Below are 24,136 nucleotides of genomic sequence, written 5' to 3'. Positions count from 1 at the left end.
ATTGGGTTTTGTTTTTTCCCCCCCTCTAGGTAGCCTTTCCAGTAAATATATGACTCAGGGAAAAGCCTCAGCGAAGAGGACCCAGCAGGAATCATGAGGGAAGGAAAATGCAGCACTCTAAATGGCCACTCAGGCGGTCCCATTCTCTTTGAAATTAGGTTCATTTCACAGGACACAGCAGTGTAGATCAGGCTTCTACTTACTACTCTAGGGAAATGTCAGATTTTTTTTTTTTTAACTTAATGAAATTGTTAATGAGGAAAAAAAATTAATAGAGTCTACAAATCCCCATAGATATAAGGATTTTAAGAGAAAGCCATGACGTATGTATTTAAGCCAGGTTTTATTTTTTTTTTTAAGCCAGGTTTAAAAAAAAAAAAAAAAAAGCATAATTGTGGGCCAGTATTCAGTGAATACAATTTCATGGTTTTTAATTCTTTCAGAGCACACTAAAACTGGTGTGCTGATAAACCCCTAGTAAATTACCCCTTCTTTTCCATCTATAAATCCCTTTTTTGTTTTGAAGAGGGGAGATTATATTTATTGTTGTTTACTGAATCCTTGTGTGAAAGCATATCAAATATGTGTGAACTGCTACTACTGTATTTACTACGATTTACAAGCCGATTTCATTGATATTTGTAGAAGTGATGACGCGAACACGAGTACATATTTGTGTGAGCCTTCCGGGGTATGCAGCGCCACTGAGGGGCTTTGGTTTTTTTCCCCCTCTCTAATTTTAAGTTGACATAAAATTACTATGCTCCTACAAATGAAGTAAGGGAAACGAATAGTCCTGTTTGCTGCTAAAAACATTTTCAAAGGAAAAATGACAAAATATAGAAGTGCTTTTTACTTTTTATGATACTCCGAAATTAGGGTGGAGAACTTTTAAAACTCCCTGAAGATGAAAGAGGCCATCTCTGCCAATCACAAGTTTGGTTGGTGTCATTTTGGGGTCTGACTGGAGCCCTCCTGGAACTGTTTCTCTAACTCCACAAGCCCTTCCAGAAGTAGTACGTGGCCAGAACTATGCCTCGGTTTATTTATCATTTTGAAATAAAATCAGAATTTCAACCTGTAATTTTATCCACATTCCTTTCTAGCGAGAGTCCTAATGTCGTGAGGAAACCAGATGGAGGGAGGGCAGTACAGAACTGCTCCTCTTCATCTGGCGCCCCCTCCTTGTGCTCATGCCAGCTGCTGGTCATCGGCCCCACTGTGCGCCAAGCTCTGGGACCGCGCAGAGGAGAGGCACAGACTTGGGGGGATGGAAACAGAGAAGGATGGAGAGGGTGTTTGCTGGGCAAGCGTTCCCAGGTAGGAGAGGGCTCAGAAAATAAGACATCTGTGAGCCCTTCTTTTCACCTACCGGAAGACATATTCCAGTTAAGGAAGAATCCTATCGCGAGGAACTACAGAATCTGGGCAAGTTGTGGTAGGATCAGCGATCCTTCCTTACTCAGCTTTAACGAACCCAAACTCCTGAAGTAAAGCATGAATTATGTACCCTGGGCCGAAGCTGCTCCCCGTGACTTTCCTCAGCTGCTCCTCTTCTGATTTCTCTTGCCTTCAACTTGAAAGTGAGCTTGACCGGGCACACACTTCTCGTCACACTTTTTTTGGAAAGCTTAGTGATGGCGGTCTTCTGGCATGATAGCAGAAATCAGAGACCGGCCTAATTTTTGTTTCCTGGTAGGTTTTATTTTTTTGCTTGGATGCTCCAGTGTTTGTTTATCCCTATAAGTTTTGTGTCAGTGACTTTTGTCTGAAACCAAAGCAAATCCCATGTATCTCTAGCCCAGTTTGGTTTTTTGGTTGTTGGGTTTTTTCCATCTTGGGAACGTGTGTTCTTAATTTTTTTTTTTTTTCCTCAAAAATGCTTTTGTCTTTTTTTCAGTATTCCTCTTTCTCCATGCTAGGAACACTTTTCAAATTTAATCTCCACATGACTGACTGGATTTTTGGTGTCATTCTGCTGCTGTTTGCTGTTTCTCATGTGGATTTTGTCATTTCATTTATAACTGTCTTCAGCTTATTTCAGCCACCTTCCCTTTCCTCTCAATTTTAATTATCTTCCTCTTTATGGAAACCATGTTTTCTTATATCCTTTTGAGAATGTTAAAAAGCTTCCTACATTTTATTCTAATTCCTGTGCTAGATTTCAGTCCCTCACACTGGATCAACGGGAGAGTGACCAGTGTTTACCAGCCCTGGAGAATGGATGACCCTAGGTTCTTTGCTCCCTTGGCATGGGCCTGGTCACAGCCCCTTCTCAGCGCCCCAGCCAGGGGACAGCCGCATCTGCCCCACGCTGAGGCCAGCCCCTGGGGCGCAGTTACCATTGAGGCGCAGCTGGCCTGTCTCTCAGCAGGCTCCACGAAGGCTCCTCTAGCCCACTTCTCCTTTCCTCTGCCTCTCGGGAACAAACAGGAAGATGAAATCTATTCTTCCAGCCCCAGTCTACATGTTTTAATCCCTTGCTCAGTGCGTACATATCAACAGTGTGCGCACTTTCTGAGATGTTACTAAAATGTTCTGATATGACTTCAGTATACTTTTCATTTTCAAATGTGTTTCACAAATGGTTTTATTTAAAAAAAAAAGTTCCTGAGTGGAAAAAATCCTGGGTAGGAAGGTCAAAAGGGTTCGTAGTGTTACAGGCAAAAAAAAAGAAATTTGTTGACAAGAAAATAGAATTCAACAAAACTCCGATAAAACCGTGAAGATGCGCTCAGTACTTTTTTCTTTGAAAGCAGGTGTGTTTACACAGCAGCCGTCAAGAATTTAGCGCATTTCACCCGGTGGAATTCTAGACTTAATTAGGGTCTGGCTCTGCCAGTTTTCCAGCAGACTGTGGCAATCCCCGTAGCCTCTCTCTGCACAGTTCAGTTTCCTTGCCTGCAAAATGGAAAGCATATCTGCCCTTTCACAGAGCTGTGATGCTCAAGGGAGGCCTTACTAGGAAAACACTTTAACGTCTAGAACCCTGAAACTAAGGGCCAAAGTGCACAGTGTTAAACATTTCCCTATTTTAAGTTCTTCCTACTGGTGGGAATCTAAATGTGGTTCCAGCTTGCCAACTCCTTCAGCAGTTAACTACGACCGCCTTCTGACACCCCAGGGCAGCTGCTGCCCTGAGATAAGGGCGCTCACATATTTCTTATACAGTCGTGAAAGCTTTCTTCTAACACCAGGTTAGCTCAGCCACCTACACCAGTTTCAAATAACATTAGGTATGCCTGACCCACAAACAACTAGATTATGGGACTTACCACTCACATGCAAAACAGCCAGTCAAGTTAAAACAAAACTGAGTAGTGTGTATTAAATAGATGAACGAATCAAGCATACATGGGATCTTGAACCAGAACATTTAGAACTAGATTTTAAAAATACTTTCTGGCACACCCTACTAAAAGGCCAGAGTTCATGCATCATTTTTAAACTAGCTATGCCAATGCACCTGCCTAAAAAAAACGGTGAGGCTGCTATGAGACTATGTGCTCGAGGGTGCTTTAAATTTTTTTTTAATGTTTGTTTATTTTTTTGAGAGACAGCATGAGCAGGGGAGGGGCAGAGAAAGAGGGAGACACAGAATCCGAAGCAGGCTCCAGGCTCCCAGCTGTCAGCACAGAGCCAGACGCCTGGCTCCAACTCACGAACCGTGAGATCATGACCTGAGCCGAAGTCGGTGCTTAACCGACGGAGCCACCCAGGCGCCCCTCGAGGATGCTTTTGAAACCTGTAACGTGCTACATGACTGCATAATGATATTTCAATAATTAAGAATGATACATGGCTTTTTTTTTTTTTTTTACGTTTTATTAACACTTTTTCAGAGCAGTTTTAGGTTCACAACAAAACAATGGAAAGTACAGAATTCCCAGATACCTCTGTCCCCACACAAGCCAAAACCCTCCACTATCCACATTCTGCACCAGGGTCGGGTATTTGTTAGAACCGACAGCCTATGTGGACACAACATTATCGCCCAAAGTCCGTTGTTTACATTAGGATTCATTCTTGGTGTGACACGTTCTATGGGTTTAGACAAATGTGGAATGGCATGTGTATCCACCGCTGTGGTTCCACGGTTTCACAGTATATGACATCTTTATCCATGAATAACTAGCAACCTTTATTGAGTTTCTAGTACTTAGGTGCCATACAATCTTCTAAGGGCTTTCCATTTAGTCTTCATAGCATCAGTAAGAGAAAGGGCACAAGAAGGAAAATACCCCGTCCCAAATCACCGAGCTAGGGAGAGGAAGCCAAGATACAAACCCACCATACTACCATCGCCTAATCTCACTGCTTCTTTGTGCTTAGAGGGCTTAGAGGCAAAGATAACCATTCTCTTGCTGTCGTGCAGTTCTATTTCAGTAGCAGGGAGATAGAACTACCTAAGGGAATTCTGAACCATCCAAACCTATAGGCTCTAGGGGATGAAAGATAAATTGGGCTCTAAAACACACTGATTAGTTCTTTTCACATCAAAACACTGAACAAGAATCTTTCCTCGCCATCACCATTCCACACATCCTACTTTTCCCCTCTACCTCTAGCACTTCCACGAGAAAAGCCACCCATCCTTTATGTTCTCCTCCTCCCCCCTACTGCTAACCCTGCAGCACTTCTGTTCTCCAGGATCTCTCATTCTTTCCTGGACCCTTCATTGACCAGGCTTCCTGTGAGTGCATGCCTGGTATAATGCCTAAAGCTTAGGTGTACTTGGAGAATTAAAAGGCAGGAGGCCCTGAGCAGCCACTACAAGGTCTGACAGGCGTTCAACCAATCTTAGGGAATGGTTCTCGCTATGAATGTTGACAGATCTGTCCAATCACATCTTCGGGTTGGTCGGCGTTCCAAAGTCAGCACCTAAAAGCGAAACTTGCATTAGCACCATCTTCCAACATCCGGTGCGGTACAGCCCGCGGTGAGGAGGTAGCCTGGTGAGTATTTGGGTTGTTTATTTCGCGATTCTGCGGTTAAGTCCATGCTCTTAAGAACTGCCTAGCTGAACCAAAAAGAAGACCAACGTGTGTACCTGCGCCTCGGAACCCTTCTGCTTTGGAGAGCACCAGCGCTCGTGGCTCAGCGTTCTTAAGGAGTGACGCCGCATCTTGCCCAGGGGCAGGTCGTGGAGCGACACGCCTCCAGAGTCCACAAGTGCAGGCGTTCTGCGCGCCCCAGCCCCACTCCCCACGTAGCGCGGAGGCCGTCCTTGCAAAGACAACCTTGCCCCCGGGCCCTTGCGCCTATCAAGTCACGTGCCCATGGCCGGAGCTCCGCGCCCCGCCCTCTGTCCGTCACTCACACGGCCCGCCCAATGGCGGCGGCGGGGGCGGGCTCGCGCGGGGCGGGGCCTGGGGCGCCGTGCGCCGGAGCTTGTGGCGTCAATGCGGCCGCCGTGTCCATGGAGAGAGGCTGAGGTGGCCGAGTTCCGGCCCGAGGCACCGGGGCGCCGGGACGGCGAGGATGTCGGCTTCGTTAGTCCGGGCCACTGTCCGGGCTGTGAGCAAGAGGAAGCTGCAGCCCACTCGGGCCGCCCTCACCCTGGTGAGTGGCCGGGGCGCTCGGTCGGGCGGGTGACATTGGTTCACCTCCGCCCTCTCGAGGAGGTCACGGAGGCAGGGCTCCGGGCGCGCTCCGCGGCCGCCGCGTCGCCGCCTTGCCCGCCTCGCCCGCCTCGCCCCGGCTGGAGAGGTAAACAAGCCCGGGCGGGGCTGCTCCACGGGAGCCTGGCGCCCCCGGAACTACGTTTCCCAGCAGGCCGCGCGCCGCCGCATGCGGAGGTTGGGGGACGCCGCGTGTGCGCGAGTCCCAGGCCGGCCGGGGCAGCCCGCCGCGAGCCCAGGGGCGCGACTGTGCGTGCGTCGCGGGCCTTTCAGAGCTCGGCGCCCGGCACTCCGGGGAGTTTGGGGGAGGGAGCCGCGACCCCTGCCCTCGAGGTGCGCCGGGAGGGCGGTAGCTCGCCGGGGGACCTCCGGGCGAGCGCGGCGAGCGACGTGAGAGCGCAGCTTCAACAAAGCCCACCCCTCGCCGAGATCAAGGCTGCAGCGCACAAAGGGTTTCTTCCTGGGGTCGGGGAGGGGAGGCTTTTTGAAACACCCTGTGTGCCTCCAGCAGGCCTCCGCCGCGGTCGGCTCTCACAAAGGACAAAGAAGGATAAAAATCTCTACCCTGGGTGAGCGTTTTCTAGGTGAAAGGTCAAACACACTCGGACGGCACCAGAGTCCATACCGCAGATGCTCACCGCAGGGCTTACCATGCATATACGGGATCCCTGGTGCACTGTGCAGTGGTGTTTTTTTTTTTTTCTTTTTAGCCTAGGGAAAACTCACATAACATTAACCACTTTAAAATGTACAATTCAATGGCATTTAGTACCAAGTGTTGTGCAACCATCACCTGTATCTCGTTCCAAAACATTTCACCCCGAGAAAACTCCCATGTCCGTTAAGCAGTCACTTGTGTTTGCCATTTTGAAAGAGTTGAATTTTATGGGAAAGCCTATGATCAGCATAACTTCTCACACACCCATCAAGAGATGAAGGAGAAGCCTTTGTGCAAGCATTCACCACCTAGAGAGTGGGAAAGTAGATTCTCTAAAGGAATCCTAGATTCCATTCAAGCTAATGCTATAAGAAAGCCTGTTGCCAGAAAACTAGTTGTAGCAAAACAGAAGAAAGTTGTGATGAGGCAGGAGAATTCACTTTTATAATGGTTCATTGTTTTCAGCCTGTACAGAGGTTATCCCGATTATTCTGTATTACTATTTTCTGTACCACCTGCCTGTTTTCATGTCTGGAAGATATCATTATCTGAGCTTAGAATTTTCCAAGGTCTTGAAATCACAACAAGTTATACTAGAAGACACGAGTCATACTTTGTGTCTTTCGGTCTCAGTTCACAAGTACTCAGAATTGGGGCACCTGGGTGGCTCAGTTGGTTAAGCCTCCGACTTCAATTCAGCTCATGATGTCAGTGGCTGGTGGGTTGGAGCCCTACATCGGGCTCTGTGCTGACAGCTCAGAGCTTGGAGCCTGCTTCGGATTCTGTGTCTCCCTCTGTCTCTGCCCCTCCCCTGCTCATGCTCTGTCTCTCTCTCAAAATAAATAAACATTAAAAAAACAAAAAACATAGTACTCAGAATTGAAAAGAATTCTACCACTGGTAATGGTAGAGCCAGAAAGAGAAGTACAGAGACACTCTTGCCTTTTCTTTCTCCATCATTTAGCATATCATTACTTGCTCGTTCAAAATCTCTAAGTCATTCCCTTTTGCTCCTTGTCATTCAGCTGACATTTAAGACCTCCTTTGTTTCAGTATAAGAAATGAATGTGTTACACAGTTTCCCACCCCCCAGAGACACAGTTGTGGGCCAGGCCTTGGCCACCCTTAGGAATTACTAGGAATAATGACAGCATACATTCTCAGACCTGAGCTGTCTACACTTACTTGCTCCTGCTTCATTACCTGTTACCACTTACCAGGCTAATTCTGCTAACAGAATTGTAGCAGCTCCTTACCGTGTCATGTCTTATTTCAGCAGGGCTCTGTTGTTGGCATCTGATCAAGTGTTCTGATTAACTTGCCAAAGTCCATTGTCTGAACTTAGCCTGTTCAACTGTCTGGGTGACTTTTTAAGTTTCTTTCCCTGTGATCTTAGCTGGTGCTAAAGACAAAGGTCCTTGCTGCTTTCCACCTGATGCAGTCGTTTTAATCCTAGCATATGTTCCCTAGTCTCCAGACATTATGGCATGCATGTATTGCTGTTTGTTAGTTTTCTAGTGTTTTTGCAAAAAATATTTTAAGTCCCAGCAGATATTTTAAGTCCCTTGCAAATATTTTAAGTGCAGAAGCAGGGAGGTGATCAAAGGGCTAATGAGTGAATGTGGATGAAAGCAAATGAAACTAGAGATTTCAGTAAAATGAGGAGGAAGAGATCAGCCCTACCTAGATGTATAAACTTCACATCAGGAATTTGACATGGCGCAAACTTGTTAAAGTGCTGTACCTGTGCAGCCTACCAGAGGTCATCAAAAGGCTAGGAAAAGGAATTGATGAAATGAAAACATGGTTCCATGCTTCCAAATTATCTACATTAACTGATGTTAATCCAGGAGAGGATTGGTGGGTTGCTGGAACAAAAGGCCTCATCTGGTGATAGGCTGCCCTAAACACTTTGGTGCAAACCAGAGATGGTTCCTTGATTGAATGTTTTAAGACTCCACCCCACCGCATGAAAGTGAGTACCTTTGGACATCTTCAGAGGCACATCCAAAGAGGATGCTGTCCCTCCTCTACATATCCAGGAACTGACGGTTGAAATTGAGTTTGCAGGAGGCAGAGTGAAAAATGACAAAAGAACTTGAAGACTTAACACTGCCCTGCTGGCAGAGGCTTTTATTTCCATCATTCTACAAATCAGAATTAATGTAACCATAATTTAGGATGAGGGGTGTACCTACAGCTGTGCATAAAGCTCAAGCAAAGCTGTAAGAGAATAATGGTACATAGCCAGCATCATTCTTCATGAGCGCAGAGAAGTTAATTCATTATGTTCAGTGGGTGCCTTAAGACTTAACTTTCCGGTGGCACCTGGTTGAGAAGGGCTAGGAAACAGTGTGATACTAGAGTCCCAGTAAGGAGCTGTTAATTCGTTGAAGGACAAGTACCAGAAGTCCTTCAGAACAGTGACCAAGCAGTAAGATTTCTGTATTTAGGCCATTTAAGGGTATTCTCCAAGAGGATGTGGAGAAACGGGAACCCTCTTGCACTGTTGGTGGGAATGCAAATTGGTGCAGCCGCGCTGGAAAGCAGTGTGGAGGTTCCTCAGAAAATTAAAAATAGACCTACCCTATGACCCAGCAATAGCACTGCTAGGAATTTACCCAAGGGATACAGGAGTACTGATGCATAGGGGCACTTGTACCCCAATGTTTATAGCAGCACTCTCAACAATAGCCAAATTATGGAAAGAGCCTAAATGTCCATCAACTGATGAATGGATAAAGAAATTGTGGTTTATATACACAATGGAGTACTACATGGCAATGAGAAAGAACGAAATATGGCCCTTTGTAGCAACGTGGATGGAACTGGAGAGTGTGATGCTAAGTGAAATAAGCCATACAGAGAAAGACAGACACCATATGTTTTCACTCTTATGTGGATCCTGAGAAACTTAACAGAAACCCATGGAGGAGGGGAAGGAAAAAAAAAAGAGGTTAGAGTGGGAGAGAGCCAAAGCATAAGAGACTCTTAAAAACTGAGAACAAACTGAGGGTTGATGGGGGGTGGGAGGGAGGGGAGGGTGGGTGATGGGTATTGAGGAGGGCACCTTTTGGGATGAGCACTGGGTGTTGTATGGAAACCAATTTGACAATAAATTTCATATATTGAAAAAAAAAAAAAAAGGGTATTCTCCAAGAAACCATTGGAAGTAGCCTAAATGTGTAACAATGAGAGATTGGTTAAATAAATTAGAGTAGATGGAGTTGGTGAGTACATTCAGTTGGTGTAGTCACTGTAAATAATACTTTTTTTTTTTTAAGTTTGGGAGTCCTAACTCTTCGTTCTTTAACTTACTGTCCCTGTGCAAATTATTTAATCTTTAATACCTAAATCACAGAATTGTGAGAATAAGATGATGCATGTAAACCATTAAGCACCTGGAACGTACTTAGTAAATCATTAATAACGTGTTTATTACCATGTATTAAATGAGAGACATGTTAAACTTTTAAAATGTGGGCTACATAATACACAGAGATGAATAGGAAAAGACAAAAGGGAAAACACTATAATGCCACCCCTAGCTGTTAAAGAACGAGTTAAAATATACTGTGACTTGTTCATTGGCTGCTAGTTACCATCTTCTGAACATTAAAATGCCGTATTTATAATGAAATTAAAATAGGTTGTGGTTGTTGGCGCGTGTTTAGTATACATAATCCTGGAGTTAGCTCTGGTTTTAATTTTGTTTTCTTGAACAGCAAAATACTGTTCATGGGGAAAATTGCATGGGGAATTAAGGAAATACAGTGTTGCGAATGAAAAGTTTCTGCTACAAAAACAGGCTGAAATCTTTTTTTAAGGGCCTTTTGTCTTGTTCTGTGATATACATATGAGTAGATTAAAAACTATCTTTGTATTTAATCAAGTTTCAAGAATCTTAATTTTGTTTTAAGTTTATTTATTTATTTTGAGGGGAGAGAGGGGCAGAGAGAGAATCCCAGGCAGACTCCACACTGTCAGTGCAGAGACGATGCAGGGCTCGAACTCATGAACCACAACCAGGAGATCGTGACCTGATCCGAAGTCAGACACTTAACTGACCAAGCCACCCAGTGTCCCAGGAATCTTAATTTTTTTTTTTTTTTTTTTTACATTTATTTATTTTTGAGAGACAGAGTGAGACAGAGCGTGAGCGGGGGAGGGGCAGAGAGAGAAGAAGACATGGAATCGGAAGCAGCCTCCAGACTCTGAGCAAGTGTTAAGCCCAGAGCCTGATGTGGGGCTCAAACCCATGAACCGTGAGATCATGACCTGAGCCGAAGTCGGTTGCTCAACTGACTGAGCCACCCAGACGCCCTGGAATCTTAAATTTTAATTCATTGGTCAAATCTCAGGTGAATAAGTCCTTAATTATACCTAAATTAAGGTATATTATACTTTCCTTGGAAAAGTATAGGTGTCTTAGTTGTTTGGGGGTAGTGCTTGGAAATTGGAAGGCTAACAGGCCTGGAGCGTGTTGTTTAGCTGAAGTTCTCGCACTGTTTGCCAGATTGAGTTTACTTATTGCAGAGGTGCTAGTGTATGCAAATAGACAAAGAACCCAGCGTGATCCTCAGCTTCTGCCTGGCCCCAAGATACAGAAAGTACCTTTAAGAGCTAGCATTTTTTTTAAGTGCCACATGTTCCCTGTTAGTCATTCTGACTTGTTCTGAAAATCAAATTTCTCAGCAAGTTGTAGGATCCATATCTTTCCCTTAAATAAGTATTCAGCTGGGTTTCCATCATTAATAACACTCCTCGCAATGGAGTATGTTTGGTTTTGGCCTGACACAGGAACATTAAGACTTGGTGTGGCTCCTATAATGACGTTTCCCAGGCACACCAGTTACTTTTCCCTTAACAGTACAAGGCGTGAAGTCAGCCGCTTTGGGATAGGGAGACCAGTCCAAGAATTGTTTTTACTTACTGTGTCTAAGTGTTTCCTACTAAGAGTTGAGAAGAGAAGAAAATACATCATTTTGGAAAGCCAAGTTAGGCGATTTAATCATCACTTGGAGATAAAAACCACAAGGGGCTGCTGACAGAGTAGTGTTGATACCCTGTCTACTTTGTTTTGGTCATGGAGGGGTGAATGGCGAACCCTCCTCATCTTTGACTTCCCAGCATCACAGGGCAAGTTATACTTGAAATGGATATTTTTCCATGGCCCTGCCTGGGGTTTTGTTTGTTTGTTTTTCACTTATTGGAAATCCTTTGCTCTTTGACAGTAGTTAGATTAAGGACAGTAGTTCGATTCAGGACTCAATGTGGGAAGTATGACCATGAAAATTACGGAAGCTAGTTTTTACTGGCAGTTGTTGAGAAGGACAAATGAGCGTTTTTAAACATCTTTTCAGAAATATTTCTGTAACTGTTTGAGGTTGATATGCCATAATATCAAGAGAAAAAAAAAAACACAAAATTCTCTTTTCCATTTCCTTCTTCTTCCCCCTGCGTACTGTTCCCTGTTGTCTGCTTTTGTCACACCGCTTGGCTCCTGTTCTGGTAGAATTGTGGGAAAAGGCTTTTTAATAGACCACCGACTGGTGGTGTTTTTGGTTTTTTTTACCTTTTTTTTTTTTCTTTTGAATTGGGCTCTGCCCTGACAGCAGAGAGCTCAACACAGGGCTCAAACTCAGGAGCAGTGAGATCATGACCTTAGCTATAGTCAGATGCTTAACCAACCGAGCCATCCAGGCGCCCCTAGTTTGTGTTTTTAAAAAATACTAGTCTCAATTTTCTAAATTGGTTTCGTGGCCTTTCTAAATTGGGTCCAGACTCTGCTTCAACATCCTTACCTGGCTGAGCCCCCTCCAGGCAGGCCAGAAGAGCACGCTTTGGGGCCATCCTTTGGGTCTGTTCCCTCAGCACGGGCTTGGGTTTTGGCTACAGTTGCTTCCGAGTCATAGGTCATAATATCCACTCCCTGGGATTTCACAAACCAGTAAGATGCCGGTACAAAAAACTGGAGGACCAGCACAGCGTTGCCAGCTGAGGAGCTAATAAAACAAAGTAGGAAGGACATGATGTCTTCACTAATATACTCTCTTCATTGTGATAAGGGCTGGTTTATATTGAGCTCTTTGTGCTGGCACTGCTCGGAGTGTAGTTCATGAGCTCGTTTATTGAATCCTCACAACAGTCCTGAGGAGGAGGGTCTCTTCTCCCCATTTAAGCCAAGTCACAGGCTGGGACACAGCCAAGAAGTGGAGCAGGAATGCCCTGGAACAGACTTTGTCCCTCACAGCACCGTGAAAAAGCAGATAGGATCCAAGAGTACCAGTTTGGTAAATTTGGAAAATTGCACTTCCCGAGAAAGTGGGGTTGGTGATGCTGATCCATCTTGAGGACAAATGGGCTAGATTAAACAACATTACTCCTGAAAAATGCCTCCCTGTGCTTGCTTCTGTAGTTGACTAGCTTATTTCTGTTTGTCCGGATATCCTGAGATGTTGTTTTAAGCCACATTTAGTATCTGTGGGACCATGTGGCAGGACTGTACCGAGGCACACCCTGGGTTGATGCTGGTATCACTGTTTCCTGTATGCATTTTGACGAGTTTGACATAGATTAGGGGTAAGCAAAAAAAGCAATAGAGTTAATAATAATCAACAGAAAAACTGCCTGAAGATCGGCTTCCCCAGTGATTCCTTGAGTCACTCATTGACTGTTGAGCACCTGATCTCTGTGTTGGGAATTGTACTTGTGCTGAGCATGTAGTAGCAGCACAAAATAGATGCTCCTTGGAAAAATTACATTTGTGATATAAGTAGAGAGTACCAGCGCTAATGACAGGGAGCTGACCTTGACGGGGGGGAGCAAGACTCAAGGATGTTGCTAGAAGGTATTTTAAAAATCAGAATAGAGTCTCCTGGGTGGCTCAGTCGATTAAGCGTCTGACTTCGGCTCAGGTCATGATCTCACAGCTCATGAGTTCAAGCCCTACATCGGGCTGTGTGCTGACAGCTCGGACCCTGGAACCTGCTTTGGATTCTGTGTCTTCCTCTCTCTCTGCCCCTCCCACTCACGTTCTGTCTCTCTGGCAAAAATAAACATTAAAAAAATTTTTTTAAATAAAAATAAAATGCTTTGAATTGAGAGTTCATATGTTTGTTTATAAAAGCCATAAAGTACTTGGGCAAGAGTGGAATATAAATTTGTCACATGAATTTGCTGAAGATAGACTTGAATAGTCTCAAAGGCTAGGGAACTATAAGGCTTAAAAAAGCAAGTTTTGCAGCTAAAAACTTAATAACTTGTTCTTTTTTCAGACACCTTCAGCAGTAAACAAGATAAAACAGCTTCTTAAAGATAAGCCTGAACACGTAAGTAAAACCAATCAGTTGAATATTTACTAAAAAAATTGAAGTCCTGTTTTCACAATGAATTTATCTTGTGATAAACAGTATGTTTTCATTGGTTAGGGATTTTCATTTAAAGAGTAAAGCTACACTCCAGCACTATCAACAATAGCCAAAGTATGGAGAAAGCCCAAATGTCCATCGATGGATGAATGGATTAGAAGATGTGGTATATATATACAATGGAGTATTACTCGGCAATCAGAAAGAATGAAATCTTGCCATTTGCAACTACATGGATGGAACTGGAGGGTGTTACGCTAAGTGAAATTAGTCAGAGAAAGACAAATATCATGTGATTTCACTCATATGAGGACTTTAAGAGGCAAAAGAGATGAACATAAGGGAAACAAAAATAATATAAAAACAAGGAGGGGGACAAAACAGAAGAGACTCATAAATATGGAGAACAAACAGAGGGTGACTAGAGGGGTTGTGGGAGGGGGGATGGACTAAATGGGTAAGGGGCACTAAGGAATCTACTGAAATCCTTGTTGCACTATATGCTAACTAATTTGGATGTAAATTTAAAAAAGTTATGTTGAAAAAAAAAGAGTAAAGGTACACTCAAGGTTTTAAAAAAAAACAAAATTATTTCATAACAAGGTATTAAATGGAGAAGATATCATTTTGTGACCCCAGACTCTTGATTGTCATTCATCCTTCTAAGGGGCCACCTCCCATTGTCCTTCCCAACACAATCTGTACATTTTTAATCTGTCTACACCGGGGTTTCTCAGTCTCTGCACAGTTGATGTTTTGGGCCAGATAATTCTTTGTTGGAGGTGGAATGCAGGATGTTCAGTAGTATCCTGGGCCTCTGCACATAGGTACCCGTGGCACTGCCCCACTCCTTAGTTGTAACAACCAATAATGATTCCCTGATGGGGACTACTGACCTAGACTATGCCTGTGCTTGTTTGTGTGTATATCTCTTCATACTTAGATAAAAGCATTCCATACATGCTGTGGTTACACTTGACTTTTTGTCCTTAATAATAATAGCTTGAGGTTCTTTCTGTGTCCTTACAGGAAGACCCACCTCATTCTTTTTAATGGTTGCATCTATTAGTGTGTTTTATCGAACAGGTTTTATTTATTTAGCCAACCGCCCATACTAACGGTCTTTGGGGTTGTTTACATCCAGTGCTGCCACAACCATCACGCAGCAAACATTTCGTGTCTGTAACGTGCTAGGCCCATTGCTTAGAGGGCTAAGCCTGTAAGCATGGTGTAGTGCACCTCCATGGCCTGTTCTAGACGCAGAATTGTGCAGTAGGGGGTGTGTGCCTCACCTTCATCTTAGTGCATTGTTAATTGCCTGTGGAGTACCATAAATCACATCCAAGTACTAGACTATTAATATTGAGTAATTAGACTACAGAGTGGTTTCTAGCTTCTGTTGTGCGATCTACCTTACAATTGAATGAAGTTCTGGACGGTCCTCCTAAGAGTTACTGCATGCATATATCAGTATTCCAGCTCCATTGATAGATCGATGACCAAATGGACCACGAACTTAGCTGTGTAGATTTGAGGGATGTTTGTTCATAGTGACGTGAAAAGGATGGAACGCATACTTCGTTGGAGTCGCTGAGGGCACAGGCAATCCCTTTTCCAGACTCCAGGTACCTACAGCTGTATTTTCATGTATTCTGTAAGCGTCTGTATTCGTTCCTAGTAGTAGCACTTCCTGCTTGCTTGAGGCCTTTTATTTACAAAGGTAAAAGCTAGCTTAAACCCATACTTAGGACATGTGCCTCCGAATTTGAGCTAGACGGTTTATTGATGGTGCCCAGTACGGGACACTCCCTCCCGTGTTCTTTCAGCTCTCTGAAAGTGAATAAGAGCACAGTTCTGTCTCCGTGTTGTGTAAGGGTATAAGACACACTCTGGTGAGCTTTCACAGCTCTGGTGAAAAAAATTTTAAATGAAGATGTTTTTGTATCCAGAATATGTGTATTAATATAACTGTGAAATTTGTTTTGTAATCAACTATAAGCAATACATACACGTGTATTATTTCAAATGGTACAGGAAGATATGAAAGAGAAAGTTCCCCACCCCAGCTCCTCAGTCACAGAAATCCCACTCACTTGTAACCATTTGAGCCATTTCTTTTTTTATTTATTTGAGTTGACACATCTAAGGGATATGCTACACCAGTAATTGTTAAAACTTTATCAACTTAATATGATTGATTCCTTGCAATGAAAGATACAGAATTTGAACTACCATCTCCTGTCCCCTCCTCTTCAAGCGCTACTAATAAAATTTCATTTTAGCTCTTCCATTGGCCACTTTGATGTCATATGGTACAACCTCCATTTTTAAATTTATTTGTATTGTTTATATTATGTACTTTTATTTTACATAAAATAAAATTCACGAGTGGCGTAAAAAAAAAAAAAGGGTATAAGACACATTCTGCTGTCTGAATGCTTCAGCTGTCCAGACTCCCAGGCACCCCAACATTGTAAGCCCCACTCTTTGCCACACGTCTTTCCTACTCCCTGTTTTCCTGAAGCAAGTGCACATTGCTGCTTTTGAGAGAATCAGGGTCTACTGGCTGAAATCCTCCTTTGTATGGTGATGGTTTTACCATACACTTCAATGAAAAAGCAGATAGGATCCAAGAGTAGGAATTTGGTAGGTGGTGTGAGGCAGTCACATTAAGATAGACATTGGTATCTTAAAAGTGCGGTTTGGTCACCTTTTAAACTTCTTACGTCTGTGTTGGCTGCAATCTTCTGATTTCTGGTACTCGAGAATGTGTACACAGGTCTGCCTTAGAGTTAAGGCCCCTTGTAGAGGCAGGGTGATTGCCAGGTGTGACAGCCTGTGAGCCTCGGTGAACCTAGCCACACAGAAAGTTCCTGAGAGCATCTCCTGCAGTGAGGTGGGGCACAAACAATCGAGAATTTGTAGGTAGCCGTCTGCCATCAGATACTTTTCTTTTTCCTTTAAAAAAAAAAAAATTCTTCATGTTTAGAATTAAAACTCTTCTTTAAGAGGCACCTGGCTGGCTCGGTCAGTAGAGCATGTGACTCTTGATCGCGGGGTGGTGAGTGTGCGCCCCGGGTGGGGCACAGCTTACTGTGGTACAGTGGATTACTGAGGCATTACATGCAAATGATAGTTGTGAAGGCTGATCACACGGAAAGATGACGTCTTACGTGGCAGAAACAAAGCAGACAATAAGACTTTTATTCCTGCTGTAATAAAACCTGTGTTTCGAGTGCATGTATATATGACGAGGACTGGAAGAAAAATGGGAAAACCATAGGAGATATTTTTTGTAGAGTGATAGTGACTGGCTTTTTGGAGTTTTGACCCCTCTGTACTGTTTTCTTTGCACATAATTGTTTTTTTATTTCAGGATCCCCACTAGTGTTGCAGTGATGTTTGTTAAATAGTTACATTTTTTAAGTGCATGTTCCCCCTGGTCCGCTTCCTAAAGGGACGTTTTATAGCCAGAAATCTAGTATTTATCTTTGAGCTTATGAAGAAACATACAGGGTCAACCAGCCAGGGTTTTTATGAATGTAATTGTTTAATATGTACTACTTTAAAACTTAAGTCTTATTTACAATGCTTTTTCAGGTAGGTCTGAAAGTTGGTGTCCGAACCAGGGGTTGTAATGGCCTTTCTTATACTCTAGAATATACAAAGACAAAAGGAGATTCTGATGAAGAAGTTGTTCAAGACGGTGAGTTTTAAGCAAACTGGGCGTCAAATCTTTAACCTTGAACGGCAGGAAGAGTCAAGATGATAGTAGGAATGCGTATGTGGTGCTCAGTGTATCTGGTTTGATGGCCTTTCATGTATTAAGTGATTCATACACAGCAGCTGAGTGAGAATGGTACCATGTCACGCCCCATTTTACAGATGAAGAAGCTGAGGCATGGAGAGGTTACATAGCTGGCTTCAGGTCTCTCCGCTAATTAGGTGGCCTAGTGAAAAGTTGAACCTAATCAGATTCACTCCAGAGGCTGTGCTCTTAGTAACTGGCGGATTATCATTTGTGTGTTTATTTCAGTTACAAAAAATAATCACTGTGTGCAGAAAGGTTTTAAAATGATTAAACTTCATACTGAACCACACATCGTGTGTGAAGCAGCAGTTTGACGTCTGTACCAAATAAGTAATGTCATCTCATGCTTTTGAGGAATCTGTATTTTTCATTTTTTTTTTTTTTAAATTTTTTTTTCAACGTTTTTTATTTATTTTTGGGACAGAGAGAGACAGAGCATGAACGGGGGAGGGGCAGAGAGAGAGGGAGACACAGAATCGGAAACAGGCTCCAGGCTCCGAGCCATTAGCCCAGAGCCTGACGCGGGGCTCGAACTCACGGACCGCGAGATCGTGACCTGGCTGAAGTCGGACGATTAACCGACTGCGCCACCCAGGCACCCCTTCATTTTTATTTAAAATGTCAGTGCTTTAGTTATGTCCTGCCTCCTGCCCCAACCCAAGAATCTGATAAAACCTATTGAAAACAAAAAACTACCTATTTTTGTTAATAGGTAGTTTTTATTTTTTCTTTTATTTTAGAGAAAGAGCGAGTGGAGGAGAGGGGGAGAGACAGAATCTTAAGCAGGCTTCATGCCCAACACAGGGCTCGATCCCACCACCCTGGGATCATGACCTGAGTCAGAATCAAGAGTCGAACGTAACCGACTGAGCCACCCAGGTGGCCCAGTATGTTGTTTTTTAGATCGATACATTAAATATCTTAAATGTTTTCATTTTTAAGAAGAGGAGTTCTAATAATTATGTGTAGTTTATATATGAGTAATTACTAAGTTTCTTATAAGGAGGAAAGCTTTCTCTTTTTTATTTTATTATTTTTTTAAGTTTTGGGTTTTTTTTTTTTAATTTTTTTTGAATGTTTATTTATCTTAGAGCGTGCAAGCAGGGGAGGGGCAGAGAGAGAGGGAGACACAGAATCCAAAGCAGGTCCCAGGCTCTGAGCTGTCAGCACAGAGCCTGATGCGGTCTTGTTTTCATGAACTGCGAGATCATGACCTGAACTAAAGTCAGATGCTTAACCACTGAGCCACCCAGGCACCCTGGAAAGCTTTCTTCAGCTGATTATATTTACGAAGATACCAACTTCTACCTGCGTAATTACTAGGGAGTTAGGTTGTTACCAGTTTTCCGGCCCCTAAGCACAAAACGGCTGCGGTGCACTGGTTGGTCCTATGAAACCAGCCCAGTGTGTCACAGTCCTTGTGTGCCTCTAGGCTTGCCATTGTGTCATGTGTAGAGATGTCGTTGCAGAGTTCTCGCACGTTTTCCGGACTTTGTCTTTAGAGAAGTCTCACCAAGAGTATACTCATTTCCTTCATATTGCATATTGGAAAAAGGAGTGAAGTGCAAAGCAAATTCTAGTTTTGCATAGAATTGTCATGGGATTGGCTTATATACAACAGTCTAGCCAGTGTCATTGTGTTTGACTTAGGTTATTGGGTAGAAAAGAAGGGACAGACAGGAAACTGAGCACTAAATCCCTTAAAGGAAATAGTGGGACTGATCCAGAAGCTTCCTGTTTGACTTTTGTGAGTGGTTACTCTGCAGGTTTTATTTATGTGACACTTGTTTTCTTCTCCCCCCAGGAGTCAGAGTGTTCATCGAGAAGAAAGCACAACTGACACTTTTAGGAACAGAAATGGACTATGTAGAAGATAAGTTATCCAGTGAGTTTGTTTTCAATAACCCAAACATCAAAGGAACGTGTGGCTGTGGAGAAAGCTTTAATATTTGACTGCTCTGGCTGTGAGCTCCGGGAACACTCATGGAAGTCCTAGGGCTTACTGAAGAAATGATGTGACTGTCGCGTGCTGAAAGGTTATAATGTATGACTGCCTTATGAGAAAAATAAAATGATGCATTTTGAAAGTGAAGCCAGTGTATTAGATTCCTAAAGAAGTGATATTTGTATTATTTTTAAAGGGCAGAAGATGAGAAGCCATTACTCTCTTTGAGTCATTTTCCTGATCTATAAAGAAAAAAAATCCTATCCTGCACTTCCTTGTCTTCATCCTTTTTATTAGAACCAGTTTCATGAAAGTCGCCTTCCTGGGAGGATTTCAGGAAACGTACTTGATACACGTGCACTGCATAGATCTCCATTGAATGGTGCGAATGTGCATTTACCAACCAGATTGATGGCTCTTAAAGTTCAGAGGCGGAAGATCCTGACTGCTGGCGGGACGCGGGAGTGCACTGTTTTTTCTACCCAAACTTGGTAGAGCGTTTCTACATTTTTGTCCCAAATTTCATTGTCAGATGCCTCATTTGCTTTACCCCTTAGCAGCAGCTGACAGACGAAAGTATCGAGCAAAGGTTTCCTTGAACTGCAGTGCAGAAAGGTTCTGAGCAGTGTCATCTAAAGGTAAGAATTACTTAACCCACCATTTTTAATCCATTTCTTTTGCCACCCTCAGTGCCCCCTCCACGGTGGAGTCTCAAGCTGGCTTAGATCCTTTTGGTTGAAAGGTGTCTAAAAAGCCATCCAGTCCACCCCTCAATTCTGTACCTGGGGTACAACCCCCGGGGAAGCTGAAGGACTTCTGTCCACCCTTACACCGTAGGCTCTGTAGCAGCGGAGCTGGGACCACTCTCGTGTCCCCTTCTGTGTAGGGGACACGCCGGCTCCACAGTCTGAGGCAGGCAGCAACGCTCAGCGTGTGGACTGGCTTCTCTATCTGGTTGGCATTCTGATAAGATTTTCCTGTAATTTGACAAAGATCGTTATTTAGTTTATTTTATTTTGAGTGAGAAGAATCTTATTTTAAAACCCACTCATGTGAATTACCGTCTTGTTTCTTTAGAACTATGAGACGTTTTCTGCAGTAGAGAGGACACTGTAGCGCCCCAGAAATATCCTTCTCGAATGTTGAGGGTCTTCATGAGGGCCGAACATGAGGGTCTTTTCCTCAAATTCCTAGTACGTGTACGTTTTCTGAATCTCAAGTTCAGTGAAATTCTTAACCTAACATTGTCACTACCACCTTTTCTTTGATAGTGTTCCTTTTGTCATTTAGTGATTTTCCTGGGTTTGACATACTAAGTGTTCTACAACACTTGCTTTTTTTGAAAGCCGGTTCTCATGAGGTAGCTGTCACACTTCTGTCCTCCTGTTTACTGAAGTACCCGGCACGGAATGCACCAAAACCTAGCGCGGTGGCTCTGTAGGTGCTTGCGAGTTCGTATTGTTAATACACTTGTCGGTCCACCTGTCATTTGTGCAATACTGTACGTGTGTAGAGAATGAATTGTCAATAAAAAAGAACATGGCCTCTGTGTGATCGTAAGATTGCCTTTTCTTTGTAAGGAAGAAGGGTTTGGGAATAGTAGCTGTAGCTGTTGCTGTAGCTGTAATGGCTGCGTTTTTCTAACCAGTCTCGTCGCTAACGGGAATTCTCCCCACCCGATGCATTTGTGTCCAGTCTTCTGGCGTCGTTCTCCATTTGGCCCTCTGACAGACAAAGCCTTTGGGATCGCTCTTGGCCCCAGAGACCTGAGCATCGCCTTTCTTCAGCCTTGTCTCCTCCCCGCTTCCCTTCCTCCCTCCCACACGGACTCCTTCTTACAGCCCCCTGTGTCCTTGTCCCTGCCTGCGATGCTTTTCCCACATCCGTCATCCAGGCTTTATGTTCACCTCCAGAAAGGTTCTCAGCCGTTCACCTCAGGCATCTTTGGAAGCACCTGCTGTCCAAGCCCTGAGGTTTCACAGATGACCAGAGACAGTCCCTGACCTCAGCCATCTTAGAATGGACAAATGAGACACCAACGAAGAGAGTAGGGTAAGTGTCGTGATAGGTAAAATGTGACACAGACTTGCTCCGTGCCAGGAGCTGTTCCAGTATCATCTTCACAACAAGCTAGTGAAGTAGGTTGACTGTTGTCATCTCCTAGATGAGAAATTAAAAGCTCAGGATGAATAAAATAGTTGACCTGAGTCCCACAGGAGGTGGCCGGGTCACAGTGACCCGCCCGTGCTGCTAGCAGTTGGGCTGTGCCACGTGTAGTGAGAACCGAGATGGTTCACTTCTAAGAGGCTAACTTAAAAGCCGTGACACCTCGGGCTTTTAAAGCCCCTGAGAGATTTGGGGAAAAGGGAAGACGGTGGACAAGACTAAAGAGAACTGAAAACCTGCAGGAAGCTAGGCACTCAGGAGTCTGTGAGGGACAGAAGGGACAGTAGATGAGACAGCATGTTGCGGCTTTCTCTAGGTGCTGCGAGCCGTCAAAACCTCTGCGTTTAGAAGTCGGGGGCTGGGAGGGGAGGAAGACGGGGAAGTGCCACTGAACCCCCAAACCTGAGGCGGAGACTGGGGTGAGCCTTCGGAGCTGCCGTCAGCAGGACTCCCGTCGAACAGACCAACCTCGACAGGGCCGTGGCGCTGTGGCCCGTGGCCAATTACACTGGCAACACTTTACCGGGTGTTTTGGTTTTGGTCTCTTGCACAGTATTGAAAGGTTTTCTTGAAAAGTAGGAGCTTTGTCATTTCTTTGGTGTTCACTTTGCGACAGGCACGTCGTAATCCTCTTTGGCAAAATGGCTCGCCTACGGCTGCGTCATGTTCTTTCTCGCTTCAGCCAAGCGTCGCCAAACCCTGGCGTCCGGTGAGAGGTCACCTGGTAGTGCCTGTGTGACACGGAGGACGTCAGCTGCCGCGGCAGGAGCTTCATGCGGGATGGTTTCTTAATCAGAAGAGCACGCTTAGGAGCCCACTCCAGTGGTGGACGTGCCCCAGAAGAATTTCAGGAGACGGGGGCTGCAGCGGTGTTCTGCTGCAGAGCGTCCCTGTCCCTGCCCTGTCTCCGACCCACAAGAATGATTTTCTTGTTGACAAAGAGGAAAGTGGGGAGGGGTTGGAAAAATCCCTACAAGATCAGAAGTCCCTAAGATTTGCAGGACTTCCCAGGTTTCGTTCATCAGGAAATCCCTTTTAAAAAGAGCCTTTCTTGTCTCTTTTTGATGCCTGAGAGATCAGGAAATGCAAAAGCCTGTGATGTTAAGCTGCCTGGTCATTCCCATGCCATCGAAGAGCTGTAAGACCCTTGTGGCCTACAAAGCTCTTTATAAGTGTCCAGTTTGGGCCTCAGAGCAGACGTGACCTGGCCCACGAGACTGCGTCAACTCGAGTAAATATAAATGCAGCCAGCCTGATGGCTGGGGCTCAGTCCGCAAGTTCGTGGGATGTCAGAGCTAGAGCTCTGGGGGTCAGATACATCTGGATTTAAATCGTGGGCTCTGTCACTTTGTGACCTGTTGACCCGGCACAGTTTAGGTGATTTCTCTTGAGCCTGTTGCCTTATCTGTGGAACAGTCTCAGAATTGGGGGAAATTGGATGAGCTAACCGCACATAAACAGGATCCAGCTTAGAGATGATACTCCGTACTTAGTGGTTCTGGTCCCTTTTACCCATGCTTATCAGTCAAGGCAAGAGTGCAGGGAAAGAGTTTTCATATAATTAGGGAGTTACTGCCCCACATTAAAACCTGGGGGCGATTTACTGTATCTCTTCACATGACCACAACAGCTTGATTGAAAAGAACTACAGATATAATAACAGAAATTATATTCTCTTTGTAGCTGATTAGCTATGAAGAGAATTCCCGTGTAGAGAGACGTTTCTTAACTGACGAGCTGAACCCCCACGGGCTTAGAGGGTGGAGGGTCAGGTCAACGGGAAAGCCAGGCTGGCGGCCTACCTACCCTCTCCCTCCTTTGCAATGTGGAGCCCTTGCCAGGGGTGAGTCCTGGTGGGATGTGTGAAATCTGCCTCCCTTGCTGTCCCCCAAAATCCTCAGTAAAGGCTGGGGTTCTCAGTGGCACAAAATGCAACCTTCCCCAGGGCAAGGACTCTGCACCAGCGATGGCCGCCTAGCACAAAACTAGGACTGCATCACAGATTTACTTCAATGAGCACATAATTTCCAGCTATTCGCTATAAAGTACATGTTAGGGGCACCTGGCTGGCTCAGTCGGAAGAGCATGCAACTCTTGATCTCAGGGTCGTGAGTTCAAGCCCCCTCCCTCCCCCGGTTGGGTGTAGAGATTATTAAAAAAAATGAATAAACTTTAAAGTACATGGTTATTCTCTGTGGAGTCAGGTCTTCAAACAGTCCTTCTCAAGCTTCAAAGTGTAAATAAATGGGTATCTTGTCGATCCCCAAGGTCTAGGGGACTGGGCTTCTGCACGTTGAGCCAAGGGTCAGGTGAAGCCCATGCTGTTGCTCTGCAGACCACCTTTGAGTAGCAAGGTTTTAAAATGTCTCCAGGGGTACTTGGTTGTATTAAGTGATAATTTGTACCTGTAGTTTTTACCGCCCACCGTGGTGTTGAGGGTCTCTGATCAGCATGAGAGAGCCCTGTGGCCAGCCTGAGATGACAGAACAGCTTACCCACCAGTTTTTATAACACCTGTCTGGTTCCTTTCAGTGAAATCCTAAAACCGTCTCGAGGATGTCCAGC

The 24,136-nt window shown here is 44.5% G+C and overlaps 2 protein-coding genes and 1 long non-coding RNA gene across 9 annotated transcripts in view; 2 read left to right on the top strand and 1 right to left on the bottom strand.

The window, feature by feature from the left end:
- The window catches only part of TUT7 (terminal uridylyl transferase 7), a 61,058-nt gene extending 59,974 nt beyond the window's left edge, over positions 1 to 1,084 (top strand). For all 7 annotated transcript variants that reach the window (XM_019423499.2, XM_019423500.2, XM_019423492.2 and 4 more), the window contains one exon: positions 30 to 1,084. In XM_019423499.2, the coding sequence (XP_019279044.2) occupies positions 30 to 97 (68 nt within the window). In that variant the 3' untranslated portion in view covers positions 98 to 1,084. The remainder of the gene's footprint in view (positions 1 to 29) is intronic.
- Positions 1,085 to 5,364: 4,280 nt separating this feature from the next.
- ISCA1 (iron-sulfur cluster assembly 1) lies at positions 5,365 to 19,552 on the top strand. Its single transcript, XM_019423504.2, has 4 exons — positions 5,365 to 5,562; positions 13,557 to 13,610; positions 17,250 to 17,355; positions 19,265 to 19,552. Exons 1-4 carry the CDS (start codon positions 5,482 to 5,484, stop codon positions 19,411 to 19,413), a joined length of 390 nt encoding a protein of 129 aa, XP_019279049.1. The 5' UTR covers positions 5,365 to 5,481; the 3' UTR covers positions 19,414 to 19,552.
- Positions 19,441 to 20,941, bottom strand: LOC109251695 (uncharacterized). Its single transcript, XR_002073650.2, has 2 exons — positions 20,238 to 20,941; positions 19,441 to 20,187 (listed from the first exon to the last, which is right to left on the bottom strand). It is a non-coding gene; the product is annotated as an uncharacterized LOC109251695 (long non-coding RNA).
- Positions 20,942 to 24,136: the final 3,195 nt, after the last annotated feature.

Source organism: Panthera pardus, unplaced genomic scaffold (genome assembly GCF_024362965.1).
Source record: "Panthera pardus isolate Hobbes unplaced genomic scaffold, ASM2436296v1 HiC_scaffold_20, whole genome shotgun sequence".
In the NCBI taxonomy this organism is placed as follows: Eukaryota; Metazoa; Chordata; class Mammalia; order Carnivora; family Felidae; genus Panthera; species Panthera pardus.
This window is presented reverse-complemented; position numbering and strand designations above follow the sequence as displayed.